Source organism: Pteropus medius, unplaced genomic scaffold, assembly GCF_902729225.1.
Source record: "Pteropus medius unplaced genomic scaffold, Ma_sr-lr_union100, whole genome shotgun sequence".
Lineage (NCBI taxonomy): Eukaryota > Metazoa > Chordata > Mammalia > Chiroptera > Pteropodidae > Pteropus > Pteropus medius.
Genome location: NW_024352784.1, coordinates 18,203,318 through 18,227,876, shown reverse-complemented (window position 1 = coordinate 18,227,876; position 24,559 = coordinate 18,203,318). Strand labels below are relative to the sequence as shown.

The following is a 24,559-nucleotide window of genomic DNA, read 5'->3' as shown; positions in this document are numbered from 1 at the left end:
TTTCTCAATTTTAAACTGGTAGTATTTGCCCAAATATACCAATCTATTTTCCTTGGCTCTGACATTGGGAATCTCTTGACTTATTTTCCTTGTGGTGATCTGCATCCTGCTGACAAACCTCTTAACATTTCACTAAACCAGTCTTGCCACAGAATAGATGAGGTTGGTAGCCCCTGATTTGCCACAAAAGCAAGTCACTTGAAAGGTCTCGAAACAACAGCTTATTTGAACAAAGCTGTCTGTAGCAAGCAGGAAGCAAGCCAAAGTAGTTTTTCCTTTTCATTAATAGAGGCACTTGAGTTGGAATCTCATGTTCTGATCCTGTTTCCAACACATCTTTTATTTTCCCATAAACAGACTTAAAATGCTCATGTGGGTCATACACCTCTGATATTAGGTATGGGCTTGGCTGGTTTCTGAAGCACCCAGATGAAATCAGACTGGACAGGTCATTCCATAGCTCAGAAAGAATGCTGCTCAAAATAAACTAGGAAAGCAACTAACAGAAAAAGAAGGAAAAGGACCTTCAGAAACACAGGAGAGAGGGTCAATTTAGCATCACTGCACCAGGGAGAGAAGCAAGCCCAGGTTCCAGAATGTGTAATTCACAGTGGGGAGTTCTCATGATAGTTCAGGGAAATTTGAATCTCTTCTCTGAGAAGGGATAAGCCATTTATGTGACCAGGCCTGGGAGGTAAGACGTTCTCCTCCCCACAGGACCAACCAGCACTTGCCCAGGAAGCCCGAAGGAAGCAGCAGCATAGCACCACATTTGGAAACCAGTCACAAGTGAAAACAAAAGCAGAGCCTCAGCCGCTACAGCCTGTGTGCCCAGCTCAACAAGCTGTGACCTGCCTGGAGCAATTATCTGCCTAGGCAGCATCCATGAGCAGAGCGCAAAAACTGGTTCATTTCCACTCCACCCTGAGCCACTGGATAGAAGGACCATCCCAAGTCCAAGGGAACAGGTTTCATTTACTATTGCTCTCCTAATTAGTGTTCAGATTCAAGGGGAAGCAAAACAAATGCAACCTTTCACAAACAGGTAAATTAAAGGTGGTTATTTATGGAATCAAGGATTTATTCCAGACAACTGTCCTGCCGTATGTGTTTGCCTGCATATTATTAACTTGGAGGCTAACCAGGGACACAGACAAGCAAAACTGTGAAGTGAAGAACTGCCGGAGGGAGAAAAAGTAGATATGATGCCCAGGAAATTCTATGTAATCCAAGGACCTAAAGCTCCACCTCCCTTCCTCGGTTCAGATGAAGATGGAGTGGGAAGATGGCCCAGAAAGATGGCCCTCAGCTGAGATCCTAACCAAGTCCTTATCCACTGTCATTTCCAACCTCAACAGGGTCTCTTAAGACAGTCCTGGGCTAATTTCTTGTATTTTTATAGGTCCAAAGGAGGCATGATGTAAAAAAATGTAGGGCTATATGATGACAAGAAGCTAATTATATTCTACAATACATGTGAATTATTTTATTGTAAGAGGATTACAAAAATGAGGCAGGTAAGAAAAGAAATTTTTTATATCAAGGGTTGCAAAACAGGGGCTCACTGGTATATATGGCATTAAAAAAATGAAGGTGTCAATATTTAATATAGAGCAATTTAGCATACAAATCCAAATTTGCTTTTTTTGGAAAAACTGAGACTTTCTGATAAAACTGGTCCCACCTGCTTCCACACCTGCCTCTGGCTGTGCTTCTTCAGAAGGGGCAGGTGAGACCCGCCATACTTTCCCCTTCTACCCCCTCTAGCACAGCACACATGCTGCTCCTTTGAATTACCTGTCTAGCTTTGTGGGCATCTCGCAATCTCTGTTTTGAACAAACTATCTCTGAGAATTAATATTTAAATCGAAAAATTCATTCGTGCATCTGATTCAGTATTTACTCTTCGGTCAATTGGGAAAATAAATTGGTATATCTGCAATTCACACTGCTGGGAAGATCTCACAAAGGATCACTCTTAGGGCCGGCTCTGACCTGAACTGTTTTGCAGGAATTAGATTGGTATCCCTCGCTCCTACCTCATACCAATGTGTGTGCGTAAAATTATAAAAAAATGAGCCCAGGGCTGACTCTTAAGAGACCCACCACCACCACCATCAACATTCCTTATTTAATTGGACTTGGAGTGCCAAAGGCCACCCCTGACTGGACTGCTGAAACCCTTTTAGGGAATTACTTAAGACTTAAGAATGACACTAATTTGGAATAGTCTACTGCTGGGGAGGTTTTTTTTTTTTTTTTCCTTGAGCAAGAAACATTCCCATGGCTAAAGCCATAGGATTTCTGGGAAAGATGGGCTGGAAACCCTCACTAAGGAATGTGGAAGAGACAAGCACTTGGAAAAGGAGGGAGCAGGTAGGAACCAATGTGTGCCATGAGGGGGCCTTCTGTGAAGATTTTAACTTGGGGAGTAAAAATCTTGTAGCATAGCATAGAGCATTAAACATGGAAATAATCATATTTAGATAGATGTTTAATCTTCATAGATTGTAATTGCAGTTGCTCCAGTCCCCTGGTGAAGTCCGAGGCATTTAGATAGCCTTGTGAGGTGTTGGTAGAGGAGAGAGGGACAAGGACAGGCCAGTAAAATGAAGTAGGGCTGTTGTATTAGTTTGCTAGGGCTGACAAAACAAAGGATAAAGACTAGGTGGCTTACACAAAAGAAATTTATTTTCTCACAATTCTGGAGGCTAGAAGCCTGAGTTCAAGGTGTTGACACCTTGTGAAGCTTCTCTTCCTGGTTTGAGGATGGCCGTCTTCTCTCTGTGTCTTCACATGGCCTTTCTTCTATATGTGTCTGCATCTAAATTTCCTTTTCTTTTTTTTTTTTAATAAGGACACCAGTCATAATGGATTAAAGCCCACCCTAATGACATCACTTAACTTAATTAATTACCTCTTTAAAATTCCAAATACAGGCACATTCTGAGGTACTGGGGGTTAGGACTTCAACATATGACCTTTGGGGCGGGGGAGGGCAGTAGATACAATTCAGCCTCTAAAACCTGGCTCACAGTCACTCTTCTGCTGGAGCCCAAGCTGGTACTCATAGTGCGGGCATAGAATCCTCGCAGGTGGACTATATCCTGGAGCCTGAGGCAGGCCAAGTAGCAGAGAAAGACCCTGTCTAGAGCTGGGTGGGCAGTGAAGGGCACAACAGCAGGCACTGAGGAGCAGCTGAGGGCATGGCGAATGCACAATCAAAGAGTGTAAGAGAAAATCTCCTCTGTTCATACCTGAATTGACTGATTCTTGAGGGCTGCCTGAACTGACACCTGGCAAATGCGTTATAAAACGAGAATGGGAAAAGATGATTCAATTTCCCGCATTTCACTATGCTGATGGACGTTTAGGGCCATATCTGCTCTATACAGGGAGGAACATATATACTGGATACTACTATGAAGCGATTGTATGACCCTGGCTCTCACTCTTCTCGTTTCTCGGTCTCAGTGTGTGCATCTATATATTGGGAAAGAAGCAGTTTAGCTGATATAAATGAAAAATAGCCCCTTGATTCCAGGATGGCAGCTAACTGTAGTAGTTCATGAATAATCAACAGTTTAGTTTTTGATAGACCTCAGTGTATCTAACTCCAATAACATAACTAACTCCAATAACATAACCTTGGAGCCTAATCTGATGTCAGGCCCAGAATAAGCATTTCATAAAGCTTTTAAGATAGGAGGAAAAAGGAGTGAGTTTCCATTAACTTTACTGAAATTGATACAACATGAATGTGAAAAACAAAGGCTTGAAAAGGTGTGGTCCTAGAAGTAGAACTCTGGGAGAGAAGGTGACATCCTCTTTCAGAGCTCTGGAAAACAGAAGTCTCGACCAACTCCTCTGAGGCCGAAGCCTGCTACAGATGCTATTTATATACATGTATACACCATCTCTTTTGAGAGCCTACTGGTATTTCCTGCAAAGTTTTTTGAGGGCGACAGAAAGAGGAACCTAATGAGAGAAAATTCCATTTCTCTTGGAGTTAAATTATCAAAATACGGACTGCTTAATGGGTTGAAATAGGCCTACAATTCCTCACCTTCAGAAACTACCATCATTTCCAAAGCGGGTACTTGTCAAAGCACTAAGGGTGTACACTCACTGAAGAAATCAATTTGCATCCTAAGGCAACAGGAAATGTTATAAAAACTTACCGAAGAGGAGTATTTCTTCCCTCAGAAAATAGAACTATAAAAAGGGATGAGAATTTCAGACAGGAAGAAAAAATAGTTACATGAGGGGCTCCTCAGAGGATGATGGATATGGATGAGTATGCTAAAGGGGCAGATACTAAATAATTGACATTCCTATAGATCTAGTGTATTCCTCTGTAATGTGTTCTGCTATTTATACCAGCTGTGCTACAAAACATCACCACATTCTCTTGGCTACTTCAAGTTACATGCATACACACAACATTATGTCTCATTCCCTGTCTTTATACTGGTTACTAGGCCTTGTCATCTTTTTTGATTTGCAAATAAAATACTCTCTTTGTTCTCTTTGGGAGACTTTCATTAGAACCATCCAGCCCTGAATAGAGAAACATTTCCAGATCAAAAGAGAGGCAAACTATACTCTTTCAGCAAGCAAGATAAAGATTCACACATAATTAAGCCAGGACCATAGAATTATTTAAGTGGATATATCTTTTAAGAATAATCGGACTGCTATAAGCTATTTGAACTACTGGGGCCAGTACTGAAAAAGAAAGGGAATTGACAAGGTGTTTGTTGAGGACAAGGAGAGAAGGGAGGTGACAGGGAAGAGGGAGGGACACACAATGGTCTAGTAGTGTCTCTGTGTGCCAGGTCCTTTGTGTAGTTCATCCATGAGGCAGGGATTATTAACTCCATTCTACAGATGAGGAAATAAAGGATCAAAGGTAAGTTAACTTGGCAAAGCAGATGGAAAGAGGCAGTATGTTTCATTCTTTCCATCTCCTAGTTCGTATACCTTACAGTGTGCTAATACTGCCCCCACGCCCCATGATCTCATCCAGACCTTCAAAATAAAGGTCTTTTAGACTAATCATTCATTTACAGGACATTTATTGCGTGTTCCCCATTCTCCAGGTATGGGGCTAGATGCTCTGAATATAGAGATGAGTAAGACAGTCAGTGCTAACAAAAGCCACCATCATTCAAAGAATACTCGCTGTCTAATAGGCAGCGCCGTGAGCACTTTTTACCTGTCAGTTCGTATACTCTTTATATTAACCCTATGTTAGAAACTGTTACCCACACTTTACAGATGAGGGAAAGCAGAGTTCAGAGAGATTCTGTGAGCACTTCCAAAATATCATCTCAGGCCTGCCTGAATTTAATATCCAAGCTTTCCCATAGCACTTCCATTCACTAGCTTGATAAATCAAGTTTCATGCCCACAAGGAGATTAAACCTAGAAGGTGAGGAAACAATCTGTACAAGTGATTATAATATAAGAAAGAATTAGTGCCTTTATTCCCTTATTTCGCAGCTGCCTTCTCTGATAATAAGGTAATCAGGGCTGAAGTCACAACCACTAAGCTAAAATGTTAACTCACTATTTGGTTTAGGGATCCATCATCCACATTCTGTTATCTATTAGCTGGAATTAGGCTTCTACCTCTACTACAATTATAATTGGCTGTCAAGGAATGTATATGACTTTGAAAAAGTGAGCTGAAAATTCTGTATTTTTGCATTTTATGATAGGGAGAGAAGATCAGGCCAATATTTTCACATAACAGACTTCCAAATTAGGCAAGAATTTAATACTTAGAATTCACCAAAGAAGCATAAGCTGTACTTGTGAATTTTTTTACAGTTCTTTGCTGCTCTTGTTTCTTTAGCAAGTCTCTTTCATTCTGTTAATAACTCTCCTCTTCTAGTCAGAGATTTAAGGTGAATGCTTAAAGACTCAAAAACCCTTACAGCCCACACATCGTCAAGCTAAATATCTTAAATCAATGCACAGGCAGAGTACCAGCAGAGTGTACAATTAAAGTGCCTTCATGGGGATAGCAAACTAATAAATCATTAACGCCTTCCTCGTTACCTCTTTATAAGTGTACCTGCCAGGTCAGCTTTAAATGGGTCCTTTTGAAAGGAGAAATTTTATTTTATTGGGAAAAAGAGTATCAAATAGAGCCAGATGGTTAATATGAGTTTAAGAGGAGCATAAGGTTATCTTAGCAATTAAAGGCTCTCTAGGAGGTTAATCACACACACCCAACACTTATGAATGACACATGTATCAGCAGTTACAAAAATATGTGTACAGCAGAGAACCGTATTCTGTACTCTGAATGATACTATTTTACTTATTATCATTTTCTTGGTGCTGAGTTAAAGCAATATTCTTTCCATGATCCATTCGGAAAAATATAATGTCATTCAAACTGTCACAGTGATGTTACATGGAAAAAAAAAGACAACGTGGGCAAGAATTGTACAATTGAGAGAGAGAGAAAGAGAGAGAGAGAGAGGCAGGCAGACAGACATGGAGATTCAATAGATTTTGGAAAACTTTAACAGGAGAGTTTACTAAAGGGAAGAGTATATATGATGAGGGATCCCTGGAGGTGAGCAAAGGGTAAATATGGTTCAAATGACCCATAGTTTAAAAAATCTCCACTCTAAAAACTCAGCAAAGCCATTTTGCTGCTTCTTTTTCCGCGTGACCAGAAATGCAGTATATCTAGTCAGCCAGTCCTCGAACACCAAGCCAGCTCTGGGCCTTCTCACCCCAAATGAAGATTGACCATGTGGCCCCAGCCAATCAGATATTTTCTATTTTTCTCTTACTTGGTTTTGTTCTTTATCCTAAAAAGGCTCCCTGCCTTCTGCCAATTTTGCAGTTCTCTAAATGGAGATAGTCTGCTTTATGACGTGTTACATAAAGTTTGTTTCTATCGCCTAAATTGTTTTTGTTTAATCATTTTTTTAACAACTCTCGAGCAAACTGCCATCCTCTCTCACCTGGATCCTTCTAAAAGCCCTCCACAGTCTCTCCATTACTTGTACCCTGCCCCACCCGTCTCTGCCCAGCAGATTGGCCAGCAAACTCTTGCACTGGCAATTATATCATGTCGCCCTGCCTAACGGCTTTCCATTGTACTTGGAATAAAAATCAGAAACATTACCACAGCCCTGTTTGCGGTATCCAACTTGACATCCTACCATGTTTACCTCTTCCACCTTTCTACCCTTCATCACGCTGACCTTGGTGATCACACTGGCCTTGAACAGAATCTTGGCTTCAGAGTTTTTAAAACACTTTGATATAAAAATATAAGTTTTGATCCTAATAGTGATCCTTTGAGGTATATGGAGCAGTAATTATTTGCCACATCTCACAGTAGGGGAAACTGAGGTCCAGAGCATTTAAACAGCTTCCAAGGGTTCATGTCATTCATGGCAGAGCTGCTCCAGGACCTGAAGGCACTAAATCCTAGTCCATTGTTCTTTATATAAATCATTACTGGTAAACTGATTTATAGGAGAAGACCAGAAGAGATTTGAGGTGTGTGTGTGTGCGCATGCACACGCACGTGCATGCCAAAAGGACCTTTGAATTTCAATAAGTAGTTCTTAGGGACTAACAGATAATTTTAGAAGCAGGAACACATTGTAAAACATTAACAAAGTCCTAACTTCCAAAAATTGTCATCCGTTACATAAAAGACCATACACTTAAATCATAGTGTCATACGCACTACCCAGACTTAAAGCTTCCCAATAAAGATACTCCATATGTATAGAAAGAATGTTCCACAAAGCTCTTTCATATCTATTTTCTCATCTCTTGCCTTATGGTGTTGTTTCTCCCTTCCAGAAATAATGCTCTTACAGTTTATATTGCTGCTGTTTCTGTCTTAATGAATTATAGGAGTACATTTTATGGTTTCAGAAACAGTCATCTCGGGCAGTGAATCAACTAGCAGCCTTCTCGTCCTCAACCCTCTCCCAGAAAAAAATGAGGAACAAAGCAGCATGCTTCTTCACAAATGATGTACTTTAACTGCAGCACTTTTGCTCTTTCTTGTTCTACATCTGAGGCCACAGTGGCTCTGAGGGCTCTGTTCCTGAACTTTCTTTTCCTAACGCTCATGAAGGGACCTGAAGTCAAGGCAGAAATGTCCAGGCATCTGCTTGTTTGCAGTGAAAGGCAAAGGCTGCTCTGCATCCCTTGCTCAGGAAGGACACAGGAATGCATTCAGAGGAACGCACCAGAAATCTTCAAATTCGGCACCAGTCAGCCCAATAGAAGTATCTCCCTTTTGGAAGCCAGTGTTCACGTACATTAAAGTTCTAGTTCATGCTGAAGGGTAGAGAAGTTTAGTGAAGGTCAGTTTTAATGAATGCACTTCCACCTATGCGCTTACCTCCAGAAAATGTTCTGCCTGCTGTTCTCGATCCAGTTTCCTTGAAGTTGTTGTAATCAGACCTGTGTAGAAACGAGAATATTTGACTTTTAAATATCTGGGGCAAGTAGATTACTGAGTGTGGGAAAGAAGTCCAGTTAAAGGAAAAGCAAAAGCAATGGGGAACAGTAACTCTCCAATCCCCAGTGGCAATCAGATAGTTTTGAAATTACTCTTAGAACAAAATTTACAAAGAAAACTTGAAAAATTTGTTCTGGTTCTGCCCCCTCAGGTATTATAATCACTTAGGGGTGTAAAAACTCACTAAAAAACCATTGTTTTTCTGATAATGAAGGATTTCAATGATTCATTTGCATATGACTAAAATTCTATAGTAGGAACCTCATTAAAAATTTCAGAGTTCTTGAACAATTAATAGGTTGTTGATACCGATTAGATTCAGACTATGAAACAGCAATTTCTTATTTAACATTTTTATGCTTATAATTTTTTTGTTATACTTAACAAAGAAGGTTATTTCTGTAATAACTATTGTACATAAAATTATTTCAATTTTAATAACTCATACACCTAAGATCTCATACTTTAATTTCATCGTTTTGTTATATGTGTTTAAATTTTTACAAAAAAATAAGTCTCACATGGGAAATATCTATCTGTCCTTAGAATGGCGTTTCTCATAAATGAATCACTCCTTTGAGTATAAAGACAAAGAAAAGGAAATGAGAAGACAAAACCTTCAAGGCCACCCAGCTTATTGCACCAATTTGTCTTTCGCAGGTTTTATTATTATTATTGTCGAATGGCAATTAGGAGGTCAAATTTCCATTCCATTTCTTGATTTCACATGTCCCTAAAGACAAGAGACTATGGATTGGGCTGTTTTCATGACATATGCTGATTGACAGCAAAGAACAGAGAGAAAATCACATGAATAGCTTACTCCCAGTGCTGGTGAGGTATATGAAATAAGGAAAAGGGATTCTACCAAGGTTCACTGAGGATCTCATGACCTCCAGTTTTTATTTTACACAGAAGTGGTGGGTGGGAGTAAGTGGATTTTAGAGAAAGCCAAGAAGAGCCACAGAAGGTTAAATGGCCTTCAAAATAAAGTCCCAGTGGGAGTAGTAGCAAGGCTCTTTGCAAACGGGCCCCACTCCCCTCCAGTCTCATCTGTCTGTACTCCCATGGAAGGGAAACCTATGTCCCCATTGCACAAATGACCCGCCTTTCTATGAATTCTTTCTGAAATGTGCCCTCACCCCACTGCTTCACCCAGAGATTTTTCAAATTTAGGCAGGTATCAGGTCAGCTGTTAGAGAGGTGACCTATCAGGGGTAGGTGCCCATCTGATGTGTCCGAACAGAAACCGTATATTTCACCCCATCATTGTTCTTTGCCCTACATGATAATCCTTTCCTCATACGTCTGTATTTTCCCACTAGACAAGTTCACAGAGTTCCTTCATGGAAAGGGCCTGTCTTCCCATTCTGAAGCCCAGGTACCCACCTAGCCCTTGGCCTAAAACAAAGAATAGACACTTCATTAATGCTCAGTTGTTGAAAACTGCTGTAGAACAAAAGAGATTATTTATACTCTAATCTCCAGTTTCGCTACAGACTTAGAATTGTGTTTATTTAGGAGGGCATTGCTTTGTGTGTAGGGAGAGTATCTGATGGTGAACAGAGGGTGTGTGCCTTCAGTACTCATTAGAAACCACTGATGGAAGTCTTCTGTGTAAATGGCGCAGTGCTCTGCAGTCGAGATACAGAGAGGAGCTACTGTTGGAAGTGATGGAGAGAAGCTGCTATCAGTAGCTTTGAGCGAGAGAATCTGTAACTTCTCTTCTTTAGCTGCCCATTAGAATCTTCCAGGAAACTCAAGAAACAGATTCCGTGCCCGACTCCGTCCCTCATTTATTGTTTCTGAATCTCTTGGAACAATGCCTGAGATGGTCTCTTGATTCTAAAAGAAGGTTCTAGGTAATTCCACTATGCTTTGTTGAATCTCACTATGACTTTTTACTGACATTAATTTTTCTGCTCAGCCACATCTAAGAGTGAAGTACACAGAGCCGTTTTAGTGTCTGGATCAGATCATTTGGCTCAGTGTGTGTGTGTGTGTGGTGGGGGATGTGAGCAAAGGGGAGACAGAGATGACGTGTGAGTGCACTGGTGGGTGGGGTGATAAAGGAGGAATAAAGAGGAGCACAGCTCTGTGTTTCACATCGACTTCTGGTCGGTTTGGTCACACCAGGGGCTGTCTGACACACAAATCTTTTGCTTTCATTTTCAGGTCATTTTAGTCAACAAGGTCATATGTCACTGAGGCTCCTTCCAAGTGAGAAGTAACTGTCTTCTCAAAAGGGAGCAGGAGGCTTTCACCTCTTCAGGGGCATCCTCTGTGAGAGGTCACAGTGGGAATGGGAAATACTTGTTATATTGAGGCTATGAATGGGTGACAGGGCTGTCAGCTTCCACTCTGCTGTTCGCCTGCTGCTCTTCTAGGTTTGAAAGACTGGGAGCCCTTTGCCCTCTGTTCCCCTGAGGACTTGCGTCATTTCAGGTTCTACTTGCCTGGGTCATGCAGCCACAGCCCATTGTGGTATAACTGTGCCCAGTGAAAAGGTCATTTTCCTCTCCTGATTGATTATTCTTTGGTAATTTTTTTAGGAAAGTCACATATTTGCACGTGTAACTGGGAGAGCAACGTGGCTCTCTTTTCATCTGTATACCTTCACCAGGATGTGTTTTTCACATATTTATCAGAAAACAGAGGAAGAGACAGGCTTCCTGCAGTCTGAAACAACATATACAACAGAGAGCCGGGAGAAAGCCAGGCAGTTTCTGTTCCTGAAAGAAAGGCAGGAAAACTTCTGTAGGTTTCAGTTCTCTGGGTTCCTGTCACATTTATTTTCACAGATATAAGGTAAAAAGGCAGGTAAAAAAAAAAAATCTAATTTAAAAGTGAAAATCGGTAGGAAATTAGATGAGATGGAGTTTGAGACAGGGAGTGACTGCTAATGGGTACAATGTTTCTTTTGGGGGTGACGAGAAAACTCTAAAATTACAGATTATGGTGATGGTTGCACAATTCCATAAGTATTTGAAAACCATTGAATTGTGTACTTTAAATGGGCGAATGATATTTTATGTAAATTATACATTGGTAAAGCTGTATAAAAATCAGTAGGGCACATAACTCTGCCTTTTAGATTTTAATAAGACTTTCATGTTTAGAGAAGACAGGCCTTTAAAAATATTTGAATAAATAAGTTAGTTTAGGAATCACGCATTAGAGGGGTTGGAATGAATAGAGAGATCAGGTTAGTCCATGGGGTCCTGGAAGATAAAAATCATTAATGAACAGAACATTTAGGGTTAAAGCCACAACCGAAAAAATAAACCTTATCAAGCAGAACCGGCTAAACCAAAAAGGAGCAAAAGCTGTCCTCCTTCTAAAGGAACATACTTAGGATGAGCTGTAGTGCTTTGCCAGCACCGTAGTTTTTACAGTCAGGAAGGAATGCAGCGAGCCATCCCTCATAGTCCAGAGGAATTAGTTGTAATTGCCAAAGCTGCATCTTCATTTTTAACAACTTCATCGTAGCGGAATGCAGTTGGGCTTTAGAATAGTAAAGAGAATAGAAAAGAGCAACCTCCCTCTTCAACCGCTGTGACTCGCCCCTGTGGAAGGCAACCTCATTGTAATCTCCGCAGGAGAGAGGCGTGTACATCGCACATGTAACTGTAGACCCATTGGTCACAGTAAATTGGGGACTGACATGATGAAATTGAATTTCAAAGATAAATCATAGGCAAGCTTTTGAATGTGGTTCGGAGATATAAACAAACACATCATTTGATATAATTGCATATGCAAACCTCCAATTTAGGAGGGGAATTATGCCAGTCCTGGTGAATGATACTCAGTAAAGTAGGAGGGAGAGCACATGGCTGGAGCCGTGTAATTACTTTAAAAATGGCTACTTTTGATTTTTTGTTGTGGAGACGGGGAAGTCTAACAATCTCCCTGAGAAACAGCCTGAGCATGAAAATGTGGCTGCCTGATCGAAAGAAAACTCAAAATGTTCTACGTAGTTATGGCCAGAGAAGTGATCCTTGTAAGGACGACACCTCTTCCCTGCTCTTTTTCCCCGCGGGTGTCCTGGGTCACAGCTGTGTAATCTTTTGCGATGAAATTCACATTTTCTTTAAGTGCTACTTGAAGTAGTATAGGTCTTGGCTGTTTCAGCATAATTTTCCAAGACTCTTGGAAGCTGGGCTTGTTCTTAAAAAATACAGCTTGAATTATCAGCCCTGTGAGCCCAAATCAGCGCTTACTCTCTGTCTTTTGCATATCCCGCTTCTCCATGCCTACCACCCCAGCTACCTGATATACTCTTCACCATCCTTCCAGACAGTTCCAATGTCACCTTTTCTGTGAACCCTTCTCTGACTTTTCCTCCTCTAGTATGTTGCATGTAACTTATCTATTGTCTGGATCCCCCTCTAGGCCACGGTTTCAGGAAGGCAGAGACTTTGGGTACTTTTAGTTGAGCTTAGGAACCTAGATCAGTGCCTGTCATGTTTGTTGAATATATAAATACTGCTATTTATAAGAGCATTCAATATTGGGCTCTAATTATTTGTTAACGAATCAATTATTCCTTATAAGATACAAACAAAAGAGTAGTAAATAGATTCATATTGTGTTGTTGGCATTTAACATAGAACCTGGCACATTGTAGGTACCAAGCAAAACTTGTTTGAATGATAGTCACATGGAGTTCTTCTACTCTCAAAATTGTTTTATAGAATGGCCAAAATGTACCCAGCGCAGGGAAGTTAAAGTTATCTGAATGCTCTCTTCCATTCTTTGAATGATTTTAATGTTTTCTCATTTTTAGGGTACCCTCTTCCACGCCGATGGTGGGCGGTCAATAGAACAATTCCTGATAGCCTTTAAAAAAAATATTTCTCAGCTGCTGATTAAAATGTTTAATCTTTACTGTCATGCACAGGGGCTTTGCGGCCTTTTCACCATTCTCCCACATCCTGGTTTCCATCTGATTTATGGAGAAAGGTGGGCAAATAATAGCATAGGGGTGTCCAACATTTGAGTACTATGTGCCAGGCACTATACTAAACTGTTTACATACATGATCTCATATAATTTCACAATGGATCAGAGAAATAGGAACTATTTTGACTCTGTTTATAGGAGGAAACTGAGTTAAATAACTTGCCCAAGGTCACCAATGACTAAGCAAGGATTCAAACCCAGGGCCTCTGAAGCTTCTTCGCTGTCTCCCTAGCAGATGAGGATGAGGTAGTGGCAAAGCCACCTGCCTAGGAGCCAGGAGACCTGGGACCCAGTCTCAAGTGTGTTAATAACTGGTTATGAGATGACAGCAATCATATCTTTTCTCAGGCCCCTGTTTCCTCATCTAGGAATATCCTAAATTCTCTTTTCACTGTGAAAAATCTACAATATAAAAACATTAAAAGGAGATGATTTTGTTCTCCCTTCCTTGTTCTCTCACCTGACCCCACTTTCCTCTTGATGGACCTGAGTCCAACTGTGCACAACTTGGGCTGGTTACCCAGGCAGGAATAAGAGGGGCTGTGTTCTGGTTTTTATTTATCCACAAAAATCAACTCTTAAATACTCATACACATACGTCTTAAAAGGGAAAAAGTAAAAACATCGCTTTACTATGAGTGTGGTGTGTATTTTTAGCTAGGAAAAAATAAAAAACACCTTAGTTATGCCTATGTTTTTTGTCTCTTTCCCTAGATTCTAACTTCTAGGACTACTGTTTCTATCTCTGATTTCAGCCCATTAGGAAGCCTTAAAATGTTCCCTGCAGGGCTTACACATGGACGTAAGACTATATACTGAATTGAGAGAGAGTTAAAGAGACACAGTAAATGTGAATTTCAGGATTGTAGGAAAAATTCAAGTTGAAGTGAAGACATGTATTATGTTTGTTTAAAAGCAACTAAGTAAAGTGTGGCCTTAGACTATACGATATTTGTTTGAAAAGAAAAGAATAACCAGAAATAAAAAAAAAAAATACAAGACTTACAACATCAGTTATGAGGGGGTTAAAAAAAGGATTCTGGAAAATGGCCCTATCAGTCATGCTTCCTAAGTAAGGGCTGTTTCATCAAATGTAAGATTTAGAGTTGCTTGATTGAGCATGCAATACTGCTATTAAATTTTCTTAAGAAAATCTGACAGGAAATCACCTGATAGAGCTTAAGCCTGCCACTTAAACTTTTCCTTATAAATGGTGATTTCCAAGATGCAACTAGAAGCCTGTGTAAGTGAATGAGCGTGCGTCTTAAGCCAAATTATGACCCCGTGGGTGAAACATGGTTCATAGCTGTTTACTTTCTGTAACAGGAAAAGTGCTGATGCTGGCACATGCCCTGCACCTTCCCTTTAGCCCTAGTTGATAGGTGAGGTTGCCCAGAGCCTGGAGGGAGAGTTATGAGGTTCAGGCAAGCCCTGCTCCCTCATTGTACCACTCATTATATATGACACTGATCAGGGAGGGACATCTGGGTCAAAGCAACTTGTCATCAGGGTGAAGGATAAGATAGTGGCCAGCAAGGAAAGAGAAGGGAGGAGTAATGAAGAAAATACATGGTAGAGAATATTTTCAAAGGCCTTCTCCTCTGAATAATTCTCTTGTGTACCAGGTGGTCCTGCCATACACACCCACATATGCACACATGTACACACACATACATTTAGGACCAGAGATGCTGTGTATGAATCTAATAAGTATCCCAGAATACCGAGATACTTACCAGTCACATATGTTCTTCCCTCAATTCCTTTCCTTATCACCAATCCTCATGGCTCTCCTCCCAATCTCACACAGCCCTCTGGCTCTGCCTTCGGATTTGGCCTATATGAAGAAGCATTTATGCACCTGAAAGTCTCCAGGCGATTTAGCTAAACCTCGAATGCCATATTGAATTTCTTTAGAGAAACTGAGCTGCAGATGGCGAACCAATATTAAGGATGTCATATGAAATGATGCCATTTTTAAGTGCCATTAACATACCACTGATGTGTGTGCTCAGATGTGCAATATGGCACACATCTCCCCCTTTCTCTTTCTGCCAAGATTTTTTTTTTTTTGGCATAATTCTAGGTATTGGTTGATTAAAATAAGGAAAAATGTGGCTGGCAATCTAAATTATATGACATGGATGGGTCCTAGATTATCTAGTCTGAGAAGCATAGTGGTATACTGGTTAGCAGTATACCGACCTGTACTCAGGCTCTGGAATCAGATTGCCTGGTTTTGCATATCCGTCCCACCCCTAGGCAACTGCCTGTCTTCAGCAAGTTACTTAACTTCTCTAAATATCAGCTTCCTCTTCTGTAAAATTAGGCTTATTCAATTAAATAACCAATTTAAAATGCTTAGCTCGGTTCCTGGAGGATATAAAATACTGTGACTGTTACTCTGACTATGAGCTCTAAGAATGATGCCTGGAGTATTGTACGCCTAATATTGCCTCTTTCCCATCTTGAGATTCCTCTCAAATATGTCTTGACACTGGACAATAAAAAATTGTAAAATGTCTACTACTTACCCTGTCATCTGACAGATAAGGAAACTGATGCTCACAGTTTAAGTAACTTGTTCAAAGATTTATTCTGAGAAGTCCATTCCTGCATCGTTAAAGGTTATTGAGAAGACAGTATATACATCTGCTACTCAAAGTATAGCGAGAATTAGCAGCAGCATCACCTGAGGGCAGGTTAGAAATGCAGAACTGCAGGCCTCTCCCAGACCTAGGTGATTTGCGTGTACACTAAATTCTGAGAAGCCTGACTCTACACCATTGCTGGTTTTCAAACTTGGCTGTCCATTGGAAACACCAGGAAGCTTTGAAATACACGGATGCCGAACTTCCATATCCAGAGGTTCTGAATTCTTTGGTATGGGCGGATTTTTAAAAAGCTCCAGGTGGTTCTACCCAAGAGTGGGAATCACTGTTCATACAATTATTATCTCTGGCTGGTGGGGTTATGGTCATCAATATTTTTGGCTTTAAATGGTCTAGTTTTCCCACAAGAAACAACACTCGATTTCATAAACCAAAAGAATTTAAAGGACAGTAAAATAGGGCACCTGGCACATAGTCTCCTGCATGTTTTCACTGAATTCTACAAAGTTCTATTCTGAATCCTCCCAGCAAAGGACTAAACTACGAAGTCGCCAGGTTTCTTCTTACTTTAGACCTGACACTTGCTGTGTGTCTTCCCCTAACACTGGCTTGTCTCAGCAACAGTTTGGCTTCTTCATTCTGCCATACTTTCTTGTATGGCCTATAGGGTTACACCTCTTCTAGCTCCATCTGGCCCCCAGGATCCTCGTAGCAGAGGTAAAATACCACCTCGGTAGGGAGGCTGCATCTTTTCCTCAAAACTGTACACAAGGCACACTGAGAACAGCCAAGAGGATACAACAATAAGCTCTCATATTTGTCTTCATGGAACAAAAAACCCAGTGAGGGAGACAGACTCATAAGCAAATAACTGTGATACAAGGTGTGATCTAATACACGCCCCAGACAACTACGGGTTCCTGAAAAAGGAAAGATAATGCTGAATTGTGCAACTGGAAAAGATAAGGGAATAAACTGATTTTCTACTGGGCCTTTAGTAATGAATAAGATTCCAATAGATAAAGAAGTTGGAAAAAGTTACAATATCTAATTTGTAGGTGAGAATAATGAGAAAGAAGATTAATAAAAAAGGTAAGTCTGGGTTTAAATCTTGGCTCTATTTCTTAGCTTTGTGAATGAGGACAAGTTACACAACTTCTCTGATCTAAGACTTGTCATCTCTGAGTTGGAGATAGTAATAATTCCCTCAAAGGCTTTTAGTAATAAACAATACAGATAAAGTGTTTGGCATAGTGCCTTGCACTTAGCAGATGCTATTTAAAAACAGAAAAAGCACCTGTAAAAAGCAATGATTATCTTTTATTTTTATTAAAAACTCTAAGAGCACTGGGGTGTTATTTTCAACAGGGAAACCTTATTGTCTCTACATTGGTCGCCTCTGACAATGTCTGAAAATTTAATAACCAAGTAATTGAAAGTTTAAGTTTTCTTCAGCTTACTCGAATGAACGTTATTAAGTTCTTTAATTCCTACACACTCCTGAGGTGTGAAAACAACCACTGCACTCCCCTTAGAAATGATTTCACTGCAAATAATTAGTTTCTACAGCTGTTTTCACATGACAGATAAAATCAGGAGGATGGACGAAGTGCAAATGACTCAGAGGAAGATGTGCAAAGTCTTGAAAACATGTGTGTGCTTTGCAGGTGTGCAGCTCTTTAAGATCACCTTTGCTCTATGATTGACACAAGGTCTTAGGTAGGAACAACATTTTGAATCTAATTTTAAAAAATCTCGGAAAATGTCACTTTTTATGGAGAGCTTTGAATGTTATCAGAAGGCTGACAACACTTCTTTTTTAATATCACACATTTTCAAGTTAATTTTCACATAATTCAGTCCTTTCCTTTTGTCCTAAATATATATAGTGTAAAACCTAATTTTTCATTTCACCTATCTGGAAATGTATAATAGTTATGTGGCTGGTTGAAGTTTACCTTTGTACTACATAGGTAAATTAATAGGGTGAAAAGTTCTCAGGGGAATATTTAATGTACTGAAACAAACCATTTGCAAAGCACTTTAATTTGAACAACTACCATTTTGAAGTTCTAATTGCAAATAATGTATGTAACTATTAATTAGAGACTGTCCAAGCAGGTCTTTTGCTTGGTGACACTTTGTTAATAGTAGCATTGACCTTATAGGTTTATTTGAAAGTAGTAAATATGTGTTTCTTGGAATATTCTAGAACTCATATTTTCAACTGCTAGAAAATCCTCCTCAATGAGAGTCCGATTTAATAGAATTTCATGGTTTTTCTGTTTTTTAGGAAGAAGGACCATCTATTGCAAGAATGATGAAATTTGCGCTTAATCACATCAATTCAACAACTTCGTGCAAGTCTTTAAAACTGTATGTGCCTCAGTTTCTTCCTCTGAAATAGCAATGATTTAATGGGAGAGCATTTAGTCTCCTTATTAGAAGTGACATACAATTTTTTTTTCTTTATAAATGTAAGTGGAAGTAAAAGAGGAGTTAAAATCTTTTATAACTCTTTGTTATAAAATTAAAAAATACTGTGTCAATTCAGAGAACAGCTGTATACTCTTTCTGCTATTTTGTAGAGAACTTTATAAACAATTCTGTTATAGCTTTATCACTTTGTATTCTGTTTGTATGTTGGTTCCCTTCACTAGTCTGTGGCCTCTCCAGGGCAACCATGTTTTCATTTATTTAATGTTCTTTACATAAATACTCTTTAAGGATTGAGCTTAGGCTAATCTTTATATCTTTTATGCTTTGCACAGTGTCTGGCATATGGACGGTGATCATTACATGTTAGTTTATTGGATGAATAAGCTATACTATTGAAAATGTGTATAGAAGTGTGTGTGAATGCATGTACCTGTACCATCATTTGAAGCAGGTAATGGTCCATATATGTGGGAATAATCACTCAGCATTCATGGTATGATTTACAAAAGCTTCCGTGTCTTTTGGGAAAGCTTCTAAATAAATTCCAAATGAAATTATATGCTGTGATAATTATTATTTTAGGTTTTCAACATAAAACGTTACAAGTTCATAAAGCCATGTTTTTTTGTATTGTATGTCAGAGTCTGCCGTCTGTGTGGTTAATTGAGGTTAATGGGGGGAAATGGCAAATTGCCAATGCTAATGAGTTTTTCTTGACTCTTTCTAATATGTATTTTATTTCTCTTTTGCCTTTACTTTTTGTTTAACTAAATTATGTTATTTATCCAAGAATCTGTCACATATAAGTAGGGACTGCTAACCTGTCAGGCAGGGTTCAGCCCATGTTTCATACCCCAAAGAACAGTAAAACAGTGGTTTGTGGGGGAGTGAAAGACAAAGGGAAGAGTTTCAAAAAGCAGCCAACCACCGATTTCTCTAGGCCCACCAAGCACTCCACAGTGAATATCAAAACAGAAGGTGAATCAAAGGGCCTTGTAAGATCATACTCCCACCTGGAGTCTAATGAATTAATCTACCCCAAATGCGACCAATAAGAGGTACCTCAGCCATGTATTATCAAAAGGGTCACATAAGTGGCATTTTAATTTCTCGTTCAGAAAATGAAAACAAAAAACTGGCAAGAAAGTGAAAGAATCGTTGAAAGAGTTAAGTAAAACTGAGGAAATATTAGAGAGCAGAAAATTCTGGCTGTGAGATAGGGGCTGGTGTGCAGAGTTGGAGGGAGCTGGGCAGGAAAGCTGGCATTTTCTTTCAACAAAGACCACCACAGCATCTGTCTAAATCTTGTTTATCCACATATTTATTCACGAAATCAACATAAATACATATCATTTATTGAGCGTTACATTACTAAGTAGCTAGCTCTGTGTGACTCCTAAATTCGTGCCCTTGGCTAGCACCCTGTAATTTTTTGCTTGGTTTTCCTTTACTGGTTTCCCTTGGTAGAGGTGGAAGAAGCTTCTTTAGGGTTTTCTCCTATTTCAGGGATGAGAGCAGTGATGGCAGTCCTGAAATGGGGGCGGGCACACAGCCTGGCAAAGTGCAGATTAAGGGCAGCAGCTGATAGTGGGTCCGCGAGGCATTCATGTTCAGGTTTCAGTCTCTCTTACTCATTTTCTTTTCATCCCAAAGTTGACCCGCATCCCCTCCCATGCAGTCCCCCAAAGGGGTCAGGAGCAGAGTTGCAAAATGTTTTTTTTTTTCCCCTACATTCAGCTATTTAGCATTCTCTCTTTGGGGCCAACAGTTTACACAAGAGATACCCATTTAAAAACCAACTAGCCAAATAAACATGCCATCCATGTGGAAAGAAAATGTCATCTTTGTTGGCTCTGAGAAACAAATGGCTGCGCATACAGCGTCTCAAAGTAGATTTTTAAACCATTCATGACACCGTGTCAGTCCTTCTTTCTCAGTGAAAATGAGCTCACTTCTACTGTGGTCGAAATTAGTGGATGATTAGTACTTGTACATGTCGATGCTACATGTCACGGAACTGACGCCTGGTTTAGAATCCATTGAACAAGATTATTTTATTTTGCTGCAATTTTAATTCTTTTGAGTTACACTAGTACCCTGGCACTAGAAAACCTGAGACTCAAGCTAGACAGACTAAGGTCTGAAATTATATTAATGGGTTTAATTTTTCCCATGGAAAAAAAGATTGTTGGAAAGTTTTGCATTAATAAACCAAAGCAGCAGACAGGACAAAGGGCAGGATGCATTTCACATCAGCCATTCTGGGCTCTGGGTTTTTAAAACAGCATAAACTACATTTCCAGCCCCACTGCTGGTTTGGCACCAGTGTATTTCCCTTCAGAGAACACTGACAGTAATAAAGAACATGTAGTGGATAAATCATTATAGCCAAGATGTTAACAGCTCAGGTGGAATTATGCAAAAAGGTAACATGGAGGTACAGAGGGGTCAGCCTTGAACTCCACCTGGGGATGCAAGGAAATACTTTTCAGGATAGGGTCACTTGGTTGGAATGAGTAGAAGTTTGTCAGGTAGACAAGTAGGAGAGGACCGTTCACCATATTCTGATGGGACAGGAGAAGCACACAGGCAAGAAAGAACCCCAGTTCTGTCCCAAAGTTACTTCAGGAGACCTTAAGGGAAACCTTGGAATTTTATTATTTAGTATTGGCAGTGGAAGGAAAACAATACTGTTCTCCTTATGAGCATTCTGTCAGTCAGCTCTGGAAGGTGCTTTCTTAACTTCTAACATGGAGGCATTTTTACATTTTTACATGTCATGCAACAGAATTGTAGGTGACAATGGGAAAAGTTCTCTTTCCATTCCTGTCGGGTTCGGAATAAAGGGACCAAGACCACATTATAAAGCAAGTATCTGACTTTAACAAACCATCAGGCAGGAGATGCTAGGAGAACGCCAGTCATATACCATTTAAATAGTTTCCTGTAACTCCTTTTCCCTCCTCTTGAAAGCAACACTTTTGTAGGGTGAGAAAACATCCCTGTTTGCCCAAGACTGTCCTGGTTTTAGCATTCAAGGTCCCAGTTCTATTTCCCAAGAAACCCCTCGGCCTTGGGTAAACCAGGACAGTGAGTCACCCTAGTTTTAGATCACTACGGAATGCCAGGTCTCTATGATTTTGATTCTGGATGCATGTGAGAGTGTTTACTATCTTGCCCTGGCAACTACTTCTGTTTGCAGATGGAGAAACTAAGGCCCAGAGAGGAGCAGCATCTTGTCAGATTCCACAATGCTTAGCTTCAATTAGGTAATGTCCCTGCTCAAAAATACTCAGAACCACTTTATGACTTCTTTTTGTCTTCCTCACATAACCACATATTTCTAAAAGATCCACACAGCTTCTCCCTAATATAGCTAACAACTGATACCATTTTCTGATTATTCTCTATATGGCTGATAGTACGCTGATCACATTACATGTAACGTTTCATTTAATCCTCATAACAATTATTAATTATTATTACTACATTGCTAAATACCATTATCATCCCACTTTGCAGATGAGGAGATTGAGTCTTAGTAAAATCAAATAATTTGCCAGAGGTTACAGTTAGTGAGAGAGATTTGAAACCTGATCACGTTGTCTGACTCCAGAATCCTTAACCAGGAAAAGTCTCCTTTTCCTATTCAATTTTATCTTCCACAATTTCACGTAAAATTATTCTATCATTTAATCAAAATATGTGAAAAAGCACAGGAGTGTTTTTCCCATCTCCACATTTAATTCTATCTCCCATTCATTATTTCATTCACTGGCAAAGCATCTTCAGATAAGAATCTATACTTGCTTTTCTGTTCCCAGTATGCCTGGGGCCAAATCAAACCTTCCCACTATAATACTGCTTCAGAAAAGTACAAGTTTGGTGTATGGACAGTTTTCTTTTTTGTCTTAAGCCATTGAACTGTTGTAGGATCAATCCACTTAAATGTCATCGGAGCCTCCTATTCACCAAAGTAGACCTCAAAGGGATCCAAACACCACACTTCTTTTAAGAACTCTGCCACGACCATTGCCGTTTGAATTTCTGCTGGATCTTCTCTGAAGTTTTCTCTCTTTAGGTTATGTCCTACTTCAGCATGCCCTCTTGCTAAAACCTCTTTCTTTTGAAAGCAAAGTTTTCATACTTAACAAATTCAACTCAATTCACCAAAGTATTGATAATGTATCACCAGGTTTCAGTTACTCTGCAAATCTTCCTGCATTTTGAACATGTAACACTTATTTCTGCTCTAACCCTTTGTCTTTGCCTTTCCCTTGATCAGCATCTTTCTTTTCTTATCCCTTTCAACCCCATTTCTGCATGGTTGATTCCTTCTTTATCACACAGACCTCAGTTCAAGTATCACCTCTAGAGAAACCACTTCCCTTCTCTGATCTCCCAGCCGAAAGTCTCCTCCTCCTTGTTTTATTTCCTTTTGACCCTATCTGCCTGAAATTATCCTTTTTGCATACTTGTTCACTTATCCATTGTCTATCTTCTCAAGACTGTAAGCCTTACAAAAGTCTTACGTACTGCCATATCTGCAGCACCTAGAAGAATGCCTGGCACACAGTAGGCCCTCAATAAATGACTGCTGAATGTAAGAAGACATGACTGTATGCAAAATACTTATAGGTATTGCTGAAGCCTTCCTGTCCTTCGTTTAAATATTTTACATTTTTTAAATTTTTATTGTTTTGTTTTAATTTTCACAGTGAATGTTTTCAGTATTAGTTTTGACTCTAGGACCAAAAGTTTCTGCATGCTCTCTTATCTGGGAACTAGTGTGAAGGACAGTTGATGGGAGGCAAGAAAGATCCAGGTTTGGTTCCAAGCCTCTCCGCTTCCCACCTAAACGATCTTGAGCAAGTGACTCAAACTCTTTGAGCTTCAGTGTCCTCACCCATAAAACGGGAAAGTTCATATCTACCTCATGGGACCACTGTAAATACAAAATAAGATGAGGTGTGCAAAAGCACCTGCAATGCAAAAAGTACTTGGTGCATTCTTTATTGTCTCCCTAAATAGTTACTGAGAGTATTTAACTTTTATAATTTTACCTAACTATATATAAATACTGAAGAATTAAATTATTAATTTGAAAATAGAGAGCCTGAAATATACGCAAGTTCAGGAAAGTCTTGGAATTCTCTATTCTCTTTCAAAAACCCAGGAACCTTAAGGGTCAGCTGTCAGGAAAGGTCAGTTAGAAGTCTGGTTCCATAGCAATGCCTAGAAGTCAGCATCCACCTGGCAGGAAATTCCAAGAAGATGGATGTAACTTCTACCATGAGACCAAAGAGGTCAGTATGAAGGTTAAGAGATATAACCTCATCTGAGTCAACATAATGAATTCAAATCTCAAAGCTGATTTTAATCTGCGAATGAGATCATCAGACCAGCTCTCTGCTCCTCTGGGCAAGCATCTCCTAATTCTATATCCCTTTTGCTCATTTGTATTCTGCTACTGGTATAAATGACGCTCTTCTGTGGCAAGTCCTTAGGTAAAGATTTCCAGCTATCTCTTTTCTTTTACCCTTCTCCTGTTTCTTTGGTAAGAGCACTTGTGGCCTTTGTAAGAAAAATTGCAGCAAAAGATAGTGGAAGAAGCTCCAGAGTCCAGAGAACAAGGCTATACATGACTTTTCCCCCTTAGATACTCTACGATTTGATGCAAGTCATGTAACCACTCTGTGACTCAGTGTCTGCACCTATAATAGGGATACTAAAAACTATTCTAACCACATAGTTCATCCTCATCACCCATGACTTCCCTACCACCACAACATAGTAGCCCATTAAGTCCCAACTCAACCTGATGTCCAGGGCCTTTTATGATCAGATCCTAGCCTTTTTCTAGCCCTAACTCTCCTGTGCATTGTGTCTAGGCATGGTGCTTTAATAGATACCAGTTGAGAGAATGACTGGAAATGAGGTGATCCAAGTAAGACAACTTTAAAAGAGCTATTTTGAATAAAAAAGTATTGCTTTAACAAAAATAGGACAGCGATTAAAGTCTGTCATA

The 24,559-nt window shown here is 39.8% G+C and overlaps 1 protein-coding gene across 3 annotated transcripts in view; it reads right to left on the bottom strand.

Annotated features, from left to right (window-relative positions):
• FAT3 (FAT atypical cadherin 3) overlaps positions 1-24,559 on the bottom strand; it is a 600,781-nt gene that overhangs the window by 173,329 nt on the left and 402,893 nt on the right. For all 3 annotated transcript variants that reach the window (XM_039847662.1, XM_039847663.1, XM_039847664.1), the window contains one exon: positions 8,396-8,457. In XM_039847662.1, the coding sequence (XP_039703596.1) occupies positions 8,396-8,457 (62 nt within the window). The remainder of the gene's footprint in view (positions 1-8,395; positions 8,458-24,559) is intronic.